General features: G+C 46.0%; 1 protein-coding gene across 1 annotated transcript in view; it reads left to right on the top strand.

The window, feature by feature from the left end:
• KCNK13 (potassium two pore domain channel subfamily K member 13) overlaps window positions 1-6,889 on the top strand; it is a 106,764-nt gene extending 99,875 nt beyond the window's left edge. Inside the window, exon 2 of the mRNA XM_043556826.1 lies at window positions 5,119-6,889. Coding sequence (XP_043412761.1) covers window positions 5,119-6,011 — 893 coding nt within the window. The 3' untranslated portion in view covers window positions 6,012-6,889. The remainder of the gene's footprint in view (window positions 1-5,118) is intronic.
• Window positions 6,890-16,961: the final 10,072 nt, after the last annotated feature.

Consider the following 16,961-nt stretch of genomic DNA (forward strand, 5'->3'; position numbering starts at 1 on the left):
CCCTCCTCTCTTCATGGTCTAAATGAAGGGCTCTGTTGGGGTTGACTGGGACCCGGGAAGTCTCTAGCTGCTTCATTTCTGGCCCCAAGGACACCAGAGAGCCTGATTTGGTCCCAGCAGCTGCCCTAGGGGTTATAGTCACAGTAAAGCAGATCTGAAATGGTTCCGGGGAGCTAGACCAAAGTAGATTCCAGGCAAGCTTCCTCGGACTCCAAACCAAATTCATGAGCCCTTGGTCCTCCCATCAGTTAGCTCATGTGCTCCCAGACTCAGGGGTTGGACCTGAATCAGAAGACCTCAGACGTGAAGCACAGAGAATAAATTATATATTGAAAAGCACCACCTGTGACAATCAGTTTCCTTTGTGTGCCTATGAAATACAAGGAGACCAAAATGCATGGGGTGTAGCACATTTTTAAAACCAACTTAATTACATCACTTGTTGGAAGAGGCACACATAACATTCAGAAACATGTGTTTTACTAAATGAAAATTGTAGGGTTTCAGTTTCTGATGCAAGCCGATCCCCTGATTTGGGTACCAGATTTGGCAGCCACTGTGGTCTGGGTGTCTACGTAAAGCATGGAACTATAGACGCTTGGTTAATTTCCCTCCCTCAAGGCTACTCCTGATGTGCACATCTGACAGAGGCTTGCACTCACTTAGTACAGTCAGGTGCGCAGGCCTGGGAGACAAAACAGATCTAGGTTCTAATTCCAGCTCTGCGCCTTTCGGCAAGTTACTCAGCTTCTCTATTCTTCTTTTTCTCATCTGTCAAATGGGAAGAGTAGACTAATAATCAACTCCCGGCAAGGGTGCAAGGGGCCGGTGATACCTGGCAGAGGACAGGTCTTTGGTGATGCTCCTATCTTTTGCCTCCACCAGGGAGGACTGTGAGGCTTCTTATTCCCAATCCAAGGCATCCCTAATGGTCAGCCTTATGGGGCTCAAAAAAGGGGAAGGCTTCCTATGAAAAAGCCTGTGGTATTAGCTTCCACACTTCTAAGCTCTGACAGTAATAGAAGCTGTGGAAACACCTCTTAACTGCGAACCATAGGACGCTGCCTCCTGGTGCTTCCCCCACACAACCTCTTATGCCATTTTCTGTTACTTTTGCTGATTGAAAAGATGGCAGTGATCAAGCCAATACAGCAGGTAATCAAAACTCCTGGCTTATCAATTCTTTAATAAAACTGAATGTTTAAAAAAAAAAACCAAGATAGACTCTAGAGATTTTAAAGCCCTGGAACACGTCTAGACATGTCATTTATTGGAAAAGTCAGTTTACCGAGCTTGCTAGCCTGGCTTCAGTCACGCCCCTGATTGTCGTCACTCAGCCCAAGTGAGGTGGCGTTCGAGACCCTAAAGCCGGGATAACTTCGTCGTGCCTTATTTGGGCCATTGACTCGCTGTGCCTTGTTTTGTAGATAGCCGTTGATTTGTCCCAGCCTGGAGGCGAGGCTCCTTGAGGTCGAGGACCTTCTCCAGTTCACCACCGCATGGCCCAGACAGTTAGTGCAGGCCATTGCACTTAACAGGTGCTTAATAAATGACTGCTGTAAACTTTGAGAGCTACTCTTAACTTCTCTACTCTCGAAGACTAAAATAATTAAGCCACCTCTGGGGTCAGAAAGGAAGATTTTGGAGAAGCAAACATTTGCCCATTTAAATCTCACGTTCTCTGGGGGCGCCTGGGTGGCGCAGTCGGTTAAGCGCCCGACTTCAGCCAGGTCACGATCTCGCGGTCCGTGAGTTCGAGCCCCGCGTCAGGCTCTGGGCTGATGGCTCAGAGCCTGGAGCCTGTTTCCGATTCTGTGTCTCCCTCTCTCTCTGCCCCTCCCCCGTTCATGCTCTGTCTCTCTCTGTCCCAAAAATAAATAAACGTTGAAAAAAAAAATTAAAAAAAAAAAATAAATAAATCTCACGTTCTCTGATTAATAATCAGAGGGAGGCAAGCACCTCCCTCTCCCTTGTTATTCCTGGGCTTTCCCCATTTTCAATACCTTTATCCAATTCCTGGAATATTGTTGGGTCAATAAAAGGCCCCCAGATAAATGTTTCTCTTTTTTCTGCTTGTTGCCTCAGTTCTGTCTCCAATGAAGAAATCCCGAAGACTCCTCTGGCCCTACAGCTTTGGGGCAGGGGCTCCAGCTTTCATTTTTCATTTCATCTTTCTTTCTTTCTTTCTTTCTTTCTTTCTTTCTTTCTTTCTTTCTTTCTTTCTTTTCTTTCTTTCTTTCTTTCTCTCTCTCTCTCTCTCTCTCTCTCTTTCTTTCTTTCTTTCTTCTCCTCTTCCTCCTCCTCCTCCTCCTCTTAAGTAGGCTTCACACCAGCACAGAGCTCAATGCAGACCTTGAACTCATGACCCTGAGATTAAGACCTGTGCTGAGATCAAGTCAGACGCTTAACTGACTGAGCCACCCAGGTGCTCCTCAATTTTCACTTCTTAGCACAGAAAGATTTGTAAGCTTTACTGCTTCTGGGAATTCACTGGGCCAGAGGAGGTGCCCCAACACCCTCAGATCACCAGGAACTAATTACTCGACACCTCAGTGACTCCTCAGTGTTCTCTGCACTGGGCAGAGAAGGATATCGCTCTCAGCTCAGTCATTAAACTCAGGAAGTTTTCTCTGTCTCTAAAATAAACGTTAAAAAAAAATTAAACTCAGTAAGTTTTTTTTCTTAATTCTCCACTATTACAACCACCTCATTTGAGCTTTGGGATAAGAATTAAAGGTACTAAAGGGGCACCTTTAGTGGCTCAGTTGGTTAAGTGTCTGACTTCGGCTCAGGTCATGATCTCGCGGTCTGTGAGTTCGAGCCCTGCGTCAGGCTCTGTGCTGACAGCTCAAAGCCTGGAGCCTGTTTCAGATTCTGTGTCTCCCTCTCTCCGCCCCTCCCCGACTCAGACTCTGCCTCTCTCTCCCTCTCTCTCTCTTTCTCAAAAATAAATAAACATTAAAAACAAAAGAATTAAAGGTACTGACAAGAGAACACACAGCAAAGGCAAAGTATTTCTTTTTAAGGAAGCTATCTAATAAATGAAATCGATACTACCAAGAGTTGCCGGCGGCCTTTCATTTTGAAAACAGGAGTTCCCAGAGAAGAGACGAGGGTCTAATTTTCTCTCTACCATTAAGGTCCACAACTGTAACTCCCCACGAAAGTATCCCTGGCCCCTTGATCCTTCCTTACCAGATCATCCTGTCCCATCCAGCTCAAAAGCTAGATTTACTATCTTCTGCTGGTCTCTTGGCTATAGGCTGTTAACACCCTACCCTCCTGTAGATGTTTGTATACCGTGGAAGGAAGATCAAATTTAATTGGAAAACTAGATGGTTACACAGTATGTGTGGCTAGGTGTTTGGGAGGGGTGCCCCCTTGGCTCTGCCTGAGGAGAGGAGGAGGTCATCACCCCAGAAGCCCACACATGGCAAGGTCTGATCTGACCCCTTCCCAGAGTGCCCTGGGAGGCAGCCACGGTGAGCTGTGGCAACAAAGAAAAGTGCTGGCTTGGGGACAAGCAGGGTGTCATCGTAAAGAGGATAAGGGATGAGTCCTCAAGATCCCAATGATGGGGCTCAGGTTAGGAACCTGAACCTGCTAATAAAGAAAAAATGGAAACAAGAAGGTTTGGTTCAAATACAAGGCTGCACCCAGGGAGGCATGTTCAGTACTTACTTTTTGAATGGCATTTGTGTTCCGAGACTTTGATGCCCTTCCGTTCAAACAGATCAGACTTCTCATGGTTACTGAATCATTTGCTTGGAAGGATTCCACGTCCCTCCAAGTGGGCTGACCCTTGGTACCCCTCAGTGAGAAATACTGAATGTATCACTGCTCCTTTCTTTTTCTCCTTGTTCTTAGTGATGTCCGTTGTCCTACAGCTGGTATTCTTAGTAACATGTCTGTGTGCCTAGGTAGAAAGATCAAGAAGGTGGAAATTGTGAACAGTCAGAGGCAAAGGCAAGAAAGACATTTTCTCTTTTATCAAACTATAAAAACCAACACCTCGGTTTCCACTCCCAAAGCATAAGGTGTGTGTTTGAAGGATTTTGTTTAAAAGACGGGAAAAACAGGGGCGCCTGGGTGGCTCAGTTGGTTGAGCTTTTGACTTCGGCTTAGGCCATGATCTCATGATCTCATGGCCCCGTGTCAGACTGTGTGCTGACAGCTCGGAGGCTGGAGCCTGCTTCGGATTCTGTGTCTCTCTCTCTCTCTCTCTCTCTCTCTCTCTCTGCCCCTCCCCTGCTCATGCTCGCTTGCTCACTCTCTCCCCTTTAAAAATAAATAAGCATAAAAAAATAATAAAAATAAAAGATGGGAAAATCTTGAGCAAATTTGTCATTTCTACGTATGCTGGCATTTGCTGTTTCTCTGCCTGGAGCACCACCACACCCACACGCACACGCACACACACATGCACACGCACACACTCCTCCCTGCCTGCCTCACTCCTCTTTAGCTTTCAAGTATCCCTGCTTAGTCTTCTCAGAATCCCAAGCCTGAGCTGGGTTCCCCCTCTTAGCCGCTCCCATAGGACCCTGCACCTCCTTCCTATACGATGTAGTAATCCCCTCACTGGGCTAGAGCTCCATGAGGGCAGGGACCAGATCTGGCTTTTTTAGAGTTCAATCCCCCGTTCCTGGAATGGCACTGAATAAGTATTTGTAGAATAAATGAATTCTGAGGAGTCTGTCTGAGCCTTTCCTTCGTACGAGCTGTTGTTTGTCTGAACAATGTCTGCTGAGTATGGTGGCTCAGGCTGTGCACTGTACAGGACGTCCAGCCCGGTCGGGAGGGGAGGCTGAAATCCAGCTTGCATTCTCATCGCCCGGCCATTTTTCGCTGACTGTATCCACCCGGAGGAAGAGATGCCTTTTTCTGATCTGTACGATGGCACCATACACACTTTCAACCGGGCAGCTCCAGAGAAACATGTAGCGTCTTCAAAAGGAAGGGAGTGTCCTCTCCTTTGTTCCTAGAACGGCTAGGACTGAGTGCTTTTACGAAACTCTTTCTTCGGATCTTTGGCCAGTCATCTATGCCGAGACCCTGGCCGCATTCCCAGCAAAGGCCTCCCTCACTCTTCTCTCCTCTGATTTTTGTCTCCCGCAGGGTTTGGGATGACCACTCCGGCGACGGTGGGAGGAAAAATCTTTCTGATCTTCTACGGCCTCATTGGGTGCGCGAGCACCATCCTGTTCTTCAACCTCTTCCTGGAGCGCCTCATCACCGTCATTGCCTACATCATGAAGTCGTGCCACCAGCGACGGCTCCGGAGACGAGGGGCCCTGTCCCGGGAGAGCCTGAAGCCCCCGGGCAGGTGCGAGGGGGATAGCTCGGCCGGCTGGAAGCCCTCCGTGTACTACGTGATGCTGATCCTGTGCCTGGCCTCCCTGCTCATCTCCTGCTGCGCATCGGCCATGTACACCTCCATCGAAGGCTGGAGCTACTTCGACTCACTCTACTTCTGCTTTGTGGCCTTCAGCACCATTGGCTTCGGGGACCTCGTCAGCAGCCAGAACGCCCAGTATGACAGCCAAGGCCTCTACCGCTTTGCCAACTTCATGTTCATCCTCATGGGCGTCTGCTGCATCTACTCCTTGTTCAATGTCATCTCCATCCTCATCAAACAGTCCGTGAACTGGATCCTGAGGAAAATGGATGGCGGGTGCTGCCGACGATGCCAAAGGAGGCTCCTGAGGTCCCGGAGGAACGTGGTCATGCCGGGCAACATCCAGGACCGGGGCAACATCTCCATAGACACGGATGGGGTGATGGACAGCGACACGGACGGGCGGCGTCTCTCGGGGGAGATGATCTCCATGAAGGACTTCTTGGCCGCCAACAAGGTCTCGCTGGCCATCCTCCAGAAGCAGCTGTCTGAGACGGCCAACGGCTGCCCGCCCCAGGCCAGCGCGCCGTCCCGGGACAACGAGTTCTCAGGGGGGGTGGGGGCCTTTGCCATAATGAACAACAGGTTGGCGGAGACCAGTGGGGACAGGTAGGAGCGAGGAGCGGCCGCTGGGCGTGGAGGCCAGGAGAGTGGGCGATGGGGGGATTGGCACCGGCTCAGCTCTGTGCCGGGGCGGGTTCCCTCTGGAGTTGTCCTGTCACCCTCTGCAGGCCCAGCCTTAGAAAGCTCTTCTCCTCGGGCAGCCAGCCACCTTCTAGGGCTGCATACCGAGGCCGGAGGCCCTTCTCCTTGTCTTTATTCTGTGAGGTCTGAATTCAGTCTTGAGAATGAATCCCAGAGGCAGCCTAAGACATTGCACAGTTGTCTTACTCCCCTTCCTCCAGGGCTTTAACTGCCTAAGGGAAGGGGATTTAAGTAAGTCTCTATTTCCCTGCTGCTCTGGTCTTCGTTTGGAAATTAAAATCCTGAACAGAAATCCTCATTTTCCCCCCTGGAACCCTGAATGGCTGGACCCACTGCCCTTCCCAGCCCCTTCAGAAAAGAGGGGGGGGGGGGGGATGCTTCAGAAGGTGCCTGGGCCGTGGGCTTCCTTCAGAGCAGATATGTCCACGGTTCGACGGATGGGGAAATCACCTGGTCTGCTCTCTGTGTCTGCTTCTCTGCGTTTTGTTTTTCCTTTCTTTTATTTTTAAGATCCCAATGCTGGGCTAAGGTGTCTGTGGGACCTCGGCGTGGTAAGAAGAAAGCTTCAGGCCTTTAAACTGCAGCCAAGTAGTGGACAGGCTCTTTTTTTTTTTTTTTTTTTTTTTGCAAGGAAAGAATATAGCTTAACGTTCTTCCTTCCAGTGGTCACAGAGACCATTTCATTTTTTTTTTTTTTTTTAACCAGGGCATGGAGCCCATTGGAAAGATAATGGCTGACTATTTATTAGAACTGAAAACTGAATAAATCCTCACTTTATTAACTAAGATTACATGAGTGCTCATTATGGACAGCGGGGCTGGGGGCAGTGCCTAGCTAAACAGGCATTTATTGTGCACAGTGAAAAAAGAAACAAGAAATTAACCCTTGGGGATATGAGCATGATCTTGGATTCTTGGCTAGAGAAACATTCTAGGCCAGATAAGGAATGGCTTCTCTTTGTGTAATTTGTTTCGGCTCTGCCTCCTGGGAGTATAACAAGTCTAGTTACATAACCTCCTGAGCAGTTAAAACATCCGTGCTGGGAACAGGGACTCTGGATCTTCGTATATTCAGGAGAGAACATTTTGAGACCCGAGAGCAGCATTAATAAGAGATAGCTGTTATTTTTATAAGATGGGGATGGTGTACATGCGGCAGTTTTAGAAACGATGAAGAAAGTCGGCATCGTAAAGACAATAAAGCCGAGAACGATACCCAGTGAAACTGAAATGTTGAGCAGAACTCATCAGAGCTGGGAGGACCTTAGGGACCATCCCATACACAAGAAAGAAACACAAGAAAGACACAGAGGCGTGAAGGGAATGCTCCCTATCCGAACTCTCAAGGCTGACAGCATACAGCTAGGAGAACCCAGGTGTCCTGATGGCGACGTCTGGGCTCATCACCCATGCTCCCCACAGCCTTAGAACCTCCCTCAACTGCTCCCTCCTAAGCTGAGTTGCCTTTTCCTTCCAGCTGGCACCCTACCCCCCCCCCCCCCTTTTTTTTTTACAATGCTGAATGTACTCAACGGCAGGAGTCCTATAAACAGCAGCCTGGGCTTCGAACTAAGGGCTGTGCGGCTCCAAAGTCAGAGATCTTCAAGTCTTACTTTGTGTTGCTCTCAAAGGAAGCATCCTGTAGCTACTGCAAAACCAAGCTCCCGGGGGGCTCTGCTCTGGGGGAAGGCACCATGGGCATAGGGAGAGGAGCTAGGTCCCTGCCCTAGGAGATTTCTTTATCACCACATGCCTGGGACAGGGACTGGCACAAAGCAGGTCCTTGCTTCTCCAATCCAGTACAGTGACCTTCTGGGATAGATGACGCCTGCTGATACAAATGCTCCTTGGCCCCCTGGCACATGTCCCAGCCAGGGGGCCAAGGAGCATTTGTATCAGCAGGCGTCATCTTCCCAGAAGGTCACTGTACTAGGTGATCTTTGCAGAGAAATGTTATGTCAAAACGCACGGCTCTTTGTCAGTAGGATCCAAAACTGGAGTCAATTTTTGAGCTAAACACGAAAAAAACGTTTTTTGAACTTTTGAGGAGTTTCCAGAGGAGTCCTCTCAGGGTCCTGGAGAATGCGTTTGTTTTGCTCTGGGTTGAGGTTCCCTGATGGAAACATCTGAGCACCGGCGGAAGGAGAGAAGTGTGGTACGTTCACGATGGATGAGTGGGAATAACGTATGTCCCCAAAATGGCAAAACTAGGTGTCTCTGTAGTTACTCTTAGGCACGAATTGGTTCAACGAGGGAATTTCTAGGTATGAATGTAAAGCTGGAGTTCAAAATCTGGAGCCCACAAATCCTCTAACGTTGTGGTGTATGTACGGGCACACCTCAGAGGTGCGATGGGTTAGGTCCCAGACCACTGCAGTATGGTGAATATCGCAGTAAAGCCAATCAGATCAACTTTTGGCCTCCCAGTGCAGATGGAAGTTATGTTTGCCACGTACTATAGTATATTAAGTATGCAACGCATTGTGTCTTTTTGAAAGTACATCAATTTGTGGAGCCCGGGTGGCTCAGTCAGTTGGGTGTCCGACTTCGGCTCAGGTCACGATCTCACAGTCCATGAGTTCGGGCCCCGTGTCGGGCTCTGTGCTGACAGCTCGGGGCCTGGAGCCTGCTTCGGATTCTGTGTCTCCCTCTCTCTCTGCCCCTTCCCCACTCACGCTCTGTCTTGTTCTGTCTCTCAAAAATAAACGTTAAAAAAAATTTTTTTTAAAGTACGTCAATTTAGAAATACTTGACTGCTAAAAACCGCTGACCATCATCTGAGCTTTCATGAGTTGTAATCTTTTTGCTGCTGCAAGGTCTTGCCTCCGTGTCGACGGCGGCTGACGGAGAGGGGTGACGGTTGCTGAAGGTTGGGGGTGCTGTGACAATTTCCTAAAATAAGACAGCAATAAAGTTTGCTGCATGGGGTGACTCTTTCTTTCACGGATGTTTCTCCGTGGTGTGTGAGGCTGTTTGATAGCGTTTTACCCACAGTAAAACTTCTTTCCAAACTGGAGTCGAGCCTCTCAAACCCTGCTGCTGCTTTGTCAACTACGTTTCTAGTCCTTTGTTGTCATTTTAATAATCTTCACGGCATCTTCACCAGGAATAGAGTCCATCTGAAGAAACCACTTTCTTGGTTCATCCGTAATAAGCAACTCTTCATCCATTAATATTTCTTAAAGATTTTATTTATTTATTTATTTTTTCAACGTTTATTTATTTTTGGGACAGAGAGAGACAGAGCATGAACGGGGGAGGGGCAGAGAGAGAGGGAGACACAGAATCTGAAACAGGCTCCAGGCTCTGAGCCATCAGCCCAGAGCCTGACGCAGGGCTCGAACTCACGGATCGTGAGATCATGACCTGGCTGAAGTCGGACGCTTAACCGACTGCGCCACCCAGGCACCCCAAGATTTTATTTTTTAAAGTGAAAAAGTTTTAATCATTTTTTTTAATGTTTATTTATTTTTGAGAGAGGGACAGAGTGCGAGCAGGGGAAGGGCCGAGAGAGAGAGGGAGACACAGAAGTCGAAGCAGCCTCCAGGCTCTGAGCTGTCAGCACAGAGCCCAGAGCGAGGCTAGAACTCATGAACCGTGAGATCATGACCTGGGCTGAAGTCGGCCGCTTAACCAACCAGGTGCCCCAAGATTTTATTTTTAAGCAAACTCTGTACCCGATGTGGGGCTTGAACTCGCAGCCCTGAGATCAAGAGTCACATGCTCCACTGACTGAGTCAGCCAGGTGCCCCTCATCCATTAGGTTTTTATCATGAGATTCCAGCAAATCAGTCCCATCTTCGGGCTCCCCTTCTAATTCTCATTCTCTTGCTATTTCCACATCTGCAGTCAGAACACATACAACATCTATCCATAGAGTTCGCCTTCTTACATGGGCGTGGTCTGTGGCACCCCGAGACAATTACAGTAGGAACTTCCAAGAGCGCTGATCACAGATCATCATTAAAAATCTACTAATGATGGAAAAGTTTGAAATATTGTGAAAATTGCCAAAATGTGACCCAGGGCCAGTGAGCAAACGCTGTTGGGACGATGGTGTTGACAGACATGCTCAATGCAGGGTTGCCACAAACCTGTAATTTCTGAAAACCACAGTACCTGCGAAGAGCAGTGTGGCGCAATAAAATGAGGCATGGCTGCACACGCAGGTGTGAGAGGGAGCAGACACGTGGACGTCCGTGGGCGTAATGAGCTTCATGGGTTTTTCTTCACGTTTCCAAGGCGGTCCTTCCGTCCTCACTTAGAATGTTTATTGCTGTTTTCTCTTGTCACCTCTGTCCCCACTCTGCACGTCTCTAGCCTCCTCACTGATTCTCTCTGTCCCCTTCTCTCTGGACTGTGTCATGTGGCCTCGTCATCAGAAGTCATGCTCGGCTGCCCTGGCAGTTTACTGGCCAGGAGAGAGTGACCATCAGCAGAAGGTTGGCCTGGACGCCTCTGTCCGGGAACCCAGAGACTCCCCAAGGTGATGAAGGGACCCGCTGACTCGACGTCCATGAAGCTCTCGGACTTCATCCGTGGCTGGGCTCGCAGCTAGCCTGTCCTCAGTTGTCTGTGGTGCTGTGATCGTGAACTGGCCTTTCATGGGAGGCCATGGACCCAAGACATGTGGTGTCTCAGGGGACCCTCATCCTACACTACTTACTTGCACAAGTTTTTCCATATTCCCGTACCACCTGAAGTAATATCTTCTTAATATTTTTAATCAACTGTTTTTTGACCAGTTTTGTTTTAAGAAGAAATGTGTCTCACTAAATGGAGGGCTCATATCACTTGTTATAAATAGAAAATACAGTCTTTGTAAAAACCAATAAAGTGAAGATAAAATTATCATTAGATTCTATCCAGATCCTGTATCCTAGCGAAGACTCGAACCCTGGGACCTTTTCCCTCGGTTAGAAGCGCAGATTGGCATGTGTGGGAGAGGTGTGAAAGATGCCAGCACCAGACATGTGATGGAACGATGACTAGGAGACAATGGAAAAGGGGATAACTTCCTCATTCTGTGCTTCTGTGTGAATGCATCCCACCTCTGAGGGCCCCTAAAATCATTCCACATTCACCTAGATCATTGGTGCACATCCCACACTGGGGGCTACATAAAAGTAACAAAGTACAGGGGCGCCTGGGTGGCGCAGTCGGTTGAGCGTCTGACTTCAGCCAGGTCACGATCTCGCGGTCCGGGAGTTCGAGCCCCGCGTCGGGCTCTGGGCTGATGGCTCAGAGCCTGGAGCCTGTTTCCGATTCTGAGTCTCCCTCTCTCTCTGCCCCTCCCCCGTTCATGCTCTGTCTCTCTCTGTCCCAAAAATAAATGTTGAAAAAAAAATTAAAAAAAAAAAAAGTAACAAAGTACATAGGGCGCCTGGGTGGCTCAGTCAGTTAAGCGTCCAACTTCGGCTCAGGTTATGATCTTGTGGTTTGTGGCTTTGAGCCCCGCATCAGGCTCTGTGCTGACAGCTCAGAGCCTAGAACCTGTTTCAGATTCTGTCTCCCTCTCTCTCTGCTCCTCCCCTGCTCGTTCTGTCTCTCTCTCTCTCTCTCTCTCAAAAATAAACATTAAAATTTTTTTTTAATGAAATAAACATTTTTTTAATCTTAAAAATTTTGTATATAAAAAAAGTAACAAAGTGCAGTAGTTTCTGAGGTCAGGCTAGCCATCTGGGGAAGAATAGTTCTTGGGCTTGAACACCAGCCCACGAATACCAGTTCCAATGTGACACAGGGTGGGCAAGTCTCCCTGTGCCCCAGTTCTCCTGCACCTGTGATGTGCAAATGGTAAGAACATCAGATCAAACGGGGTGATGCTCAGAGCAGGGCTCTGTGGCCCCTAAGGAGCTGCTCAGGCAGCAGGCACTGGCTGTCCACATGCTGGGGGGCTGGGGACGAGGGTGAGGAGGACATTAAATCCAACAGTGAAGGATTTTGTTTTGTTCCTGCCCCGACTTCCAGTGCTTGCCACACTGTGCTTTATTAGTGGTTCTCGGTTATTAAATGGCATCACTCTTGGTGATGGTTTTATATTAAACCAAAAGACTACAATAACTTCATTTCTGTTCCACTGAGTCCTTTCACCTCAGGATTAGCTGAGTTAGCTTGTACAATTCGACATGGTAAAATGTTTGGGGAAAGCTATAATATCTTGTATATTGCTAGAACTTCATGGCTTTTAAGGCTTATCCATCTACAATGGTAATATTTTTACCTTCATTATCACGTTGTGAAGTAGGCAGGGCACTTATCTTCAAACGACCGTTAGCCTTTTCTGAAATAAGAGTAATAAATAATCACACTTTACATAAAAAGTAACTGAGGTTCAGATTGACAGTAGATTGGAGAATAAGCTTTAAAATTACACAGACTGGGTTTGAGTTTCAGCTCTAAGAACTTTAAAGTAGCGTCGTGTTTCAAAGCCTAGTCTCTCTTCATGTGCAGTGTGGGAATAGTTGTATGTGCATTACAGCATCAGCAGATAAATGGCATGATCTGGGTCTGGGCTCTCGTGTGGTACCTAAGTCCCTGAAGGTGAAGGTGATGTATTACGGCACTCCGGAAGCCAAAGAATAAACAAGATTGGCTTCTAGAAGAGCCCATTTTATTCCAAGATTTGAGAAGAAAAGGAAGCTTATTTTAATTAATTTAATACATTCTTTTATGATCAAGTGGCATTTATCCCTGAGATGCAAGGATGGTTCAGCATTCGCAAATCAATAAATGTGATACACCCTATTAAGAGAATAAAAGATAAAAATCAAAAGATCTTCCCAATAGCTGTAGGAAAAACACCTGACAAAACACAGCATCCTTTCCTTGTAAAAACACCTTAACAAATTGGGACTGGAAGAAATATACCTCAACATAATAAAGGCCACATATGATAAACCCTCAGCTAACATCGTACTCAACAGTGAAAGGTTGAAAGCTAATCCTCTAAGACCAGAAGCAAGACAAGGATGCCCATTCTCACTGTTGTTATTTGACATAATCCTGGAAGTCTTAGCCAGAACAATCCGGCAAGACAAAAAAAGCATCCCAATCAGAAAGGAAGATGGAAAATTATACGATCTTATATGTAGAAAATCCAAGACCACACACACACACACACACACACACAACTAGTCAGTGAATTCACTAAGGCTGCAGGATACAAAATTAACATAGAAATCAACTGTGTTTCTGTACGTAAACAATGAAATGTCTGAAAAAGAAATAAAATTCCATTTACAAGAACATCAAAAACAATAAAATACTTAGGAATGAATTTAGCCAAAGAGGTGAAAGATCTGTGCACTGGAAACTATGAGACTCTGATGATAGAAATTGAATAAGACACAAATGGAAAAATATTCTGTGTTGATGGAATAGAAGAATTAATACTGCTAAAAATGTCCTTACTACCCAAAGCTGCCTATAGATTCAATGCTCCCCTGTTGAATTTCTAATGGCATTTTTCACTGAAATAGAAAATAACAACCCTAAAATTTGTAGGAAACCACAAAAGATTCCAAATAGCCAAAGCAATCCTGAGAAAGAAGAGCAAAGCTGAAGGCATCACATTTCTGAGTTCAAACTATATTACAAAGTTATAGTAATCAACAGTATGCTAATGGCATTAAAACAAACACATAGAACAATGGAGCAGAATAGGGAGCCCAGAAATAAACCTGTGCATATATAATCCTTTGATAACGTGCAAAGAATACTCAAGGGAGAAAGGACAGTCTTTAAATGACACTGGGACAATTAGATATTCACATGTAAAAGAATGAAATTAGATTCCTGTCTTACACCACTCACAAAAATCAACTCAAAAGGGATGAAAAGCTTAAATGTAAGACCTGAACCCACAAAACTCCCAGAAGGAGACATAGGGGAAAAGCTCCTTGACATTGGTCTTGGCAACAATTTTGGGGGGTATGACACCAACAGGACAAGCCACAAAACTACAAATAAACAAGTGGGACTACGTCAAACTAAAAAGCTTCTGCACAGCAAAGGAAACAACGAAATGAAAAGGCAACATGCATAATGGGAAAAAACATTTGCCATCCATCTACCCCAAAAATATAAGGAATTCATACAACTCACTAGCAAAGAGGCAAACAATCTGACTTAAAAATGGGCAAAGGGGGGCACTTGGCTGGCTCGGTTGGTGCAGCATGCGACTCTTGATCATGGTTTGAGCCCCATGTTGGGTGTAAAGGTTACTTAAAAAAATAAAAGTGGGCAAAGGACCATGAGAAAACATGTTTTCAAAGAAGACATACAGATGGCCAACATATGGGAAGGTGCTCACCATCACTAATCACTAGGGAAATGCAACTCAAAACCACAATGAGATATCCTACCTGCTACAATATCTATTATCAAAAAGACAAGAGATAACAAATGCTGGACAGGATGTGGAGAAAGGGAAACCCTTATGCACTGCTGGTGTGAATATAAATTGGTACAGCCACTATGGAAAACGGTACAGAGGTTCCTCAAAAAATTTTAAAATAGAATTACCATGGGATCCAACAATTCTATTTCTGATTATATATATCCAAAGGAAACAAAGTCATTTTCATGAAGAGATGTCTGAAGCCCATGTTCATTGCAGCATTATTTACAATAACTACCTTATATATAGCATATATATATATAGTTTATATATATATATAGTTTATATATATTAGATCTATTGATAAATGGAATATTATTCAGCCATGAGAAAGAAGGAAATCCCTCCGTTTGTGACAGTGTGGGTGGACATTAAACTAGTGAAATACATCAGAGAAAGACAAATATTATATGATTCCACTTACAGGTGGAACCCGAAAAAGCCAAACTCAAAAACAGAAAAGTAGATTGGTGGTTTCCAGAGGCTGAGGGGTGGGGGGAATAGAAGGATGTTGGTTAAAGGGCAAACTTCCAAGAATAAGGTGGATAAGTTCTGGGGATCTGACGTACAGCACGGTGACTATAGTTTACAAGTGTTATATACTTAAAAGTTGTTAAAACAGGAGATCTTAAATGTTTTCACCACACAAAAAAGGATGGTAACTATGTGAGGGGGTGGAGGAGTTAACTAATTCTATTGCAGTGATCAGTTCATAATATATACATGGAGCAAATGATCACGTTGTACGCCTTAAACTCACACAATGTTATACATCAGTTGTATCTCGTAAAGCTAGGACATTTTTTTGCTAAAACATTAAAAAAATACAGAACAAAATATGTAATTCACGTTAATTTTTATGATAAAACAGAAGACCTCTAGGAAATTTTAAGGCTGCATTGGGCTGAACTGCCAGTCTCCTGGAAGTTAATCTACTGTTTTCCCACCTTAGGGTACTTTGATGGAAATATGTGAGAGGCACCCTTATAAATAAAGGGCTTAAGATACTCCCTGAGCCACAGTGAATGGCTCCCTATGGTGGTTCTTGTTTTTTTTTGTTTTTGTTTTTGTTTTTTTTTTCAAAGTTTATTTATTTTTGGGACAGAGAGAGACAGAGCATGAACGGGGGAGGGGCAGAGAGAGAGGGAGACACAGAATCGGAAACAGGCTCCAGGCTCTGAGCCATCAGCCCAGAGCCCGACGCGGGGCTCGAACTCCCGGACCGCGAGATCGTGACCTGGCTGAAGTCGGACGCTTAACCGACTACGCCACCCAGGCGTGGTTCTTGTTTTTATTAAGTGATCTCAAAATCACACCGGGACATAGTGGAAGGAAGATTACAGCCTACCTCTTCTGCATTTCAGGCTCTTGATTCTAGACCTGAAGAAAGAACACCCAATCTTAAACCTCCACCCATTTCCAGATGAATTTTGAACGTTAAAAGGAGGAGGCCAGAGAACATTGCCCTTGGAGTCACATCATTTCTTCTGATTTACAGGTCTGGCCCCTCTCTCAGGGATCAGTGGATCCAGGCTGCCTGCAACAGAAGTCTCCATTCCTGGGCTAGCATGGTTGGACAAGAACGTTTCTCTGGAAAGGCTTAGCACAGGACGTGGACTTTTCCCTTATTTTCTCAGACTCCCCACTACAACTGAAGATCAGCCCTCTTGGAGTTTCCTCCAAAACAAGCCATACTCCCCGTGATCCCACAGGAATGGCGTTATCTGTAGCCATGTACCTAACACATGGGGCACAACAAGGACATTCCCACCCCTCATTTAAACAGAAGAGTGTACTGGAATATTCAGTTTTCTGATACAGAAAAGTGACCCAATTACTTTGATAGATTATCTTGGCATCTTCTCAAAAACATTTAGCTACTGCTTCCTGGGTACACACTGGTTGCTAATGATGTGGGAAGGAAGCATGCCAGATGAGATGGGAGTTCTCACCCCTGAGAACATCAGCATCATGTGGGGACCTCTATTAACATGACAGATCCCCAGGTCCTATCCCAGACCTAACCGAAAAATATTCTGACACTGGAACCCCAGAAGTATACTTTGCACAATTTTCATTAGTGATTTTGATGTGCAGCCAAGGTTGAGACCCCCCCACGTGGGAGCTTATTATCTCAGGCTCAAGAAATTACTATATCTTATTAATAATGAGGATCTAATGAGAACAGTACTTTACCTGACATAATCTTTCATACTTCGTGAAGACTTTCCATGTGTTCCATGAGTCTGTTAATTGTGACAACAGTCCTGTGAAGGAGGCATCACCATTTCCATTTTGCTGGTGAGGAGAGCGAGGCTCGGGAAAATGTAATGGCTTGATGACTTGTGCTCCCTCTGTTCCTAGATGGGGAGAGCTAGAGGGAGCGTCACTCCTGGACAAACAATGAAAAAGAGCTGTATTAGTTTCACATTCACCATCTTTGGGGGAAGCCATCAG

The sequence above is a fragment of the Prionailurus bengalensis genome, chromosome B3 (genome assembly GCF_016509475.1).
Source record: "Prionailurus bengalensis isolate Pbe53 chromosome B3, Fcat_Pben_1.1_paternal_pri, whole genome shotgun sequence".
Taxonomy (NCBI): Eukaryota; Metazoa; Chordata; class Mammalia; order Carnivora; family Felidae; genus Prionailurus; species Prionailurus bengalensis.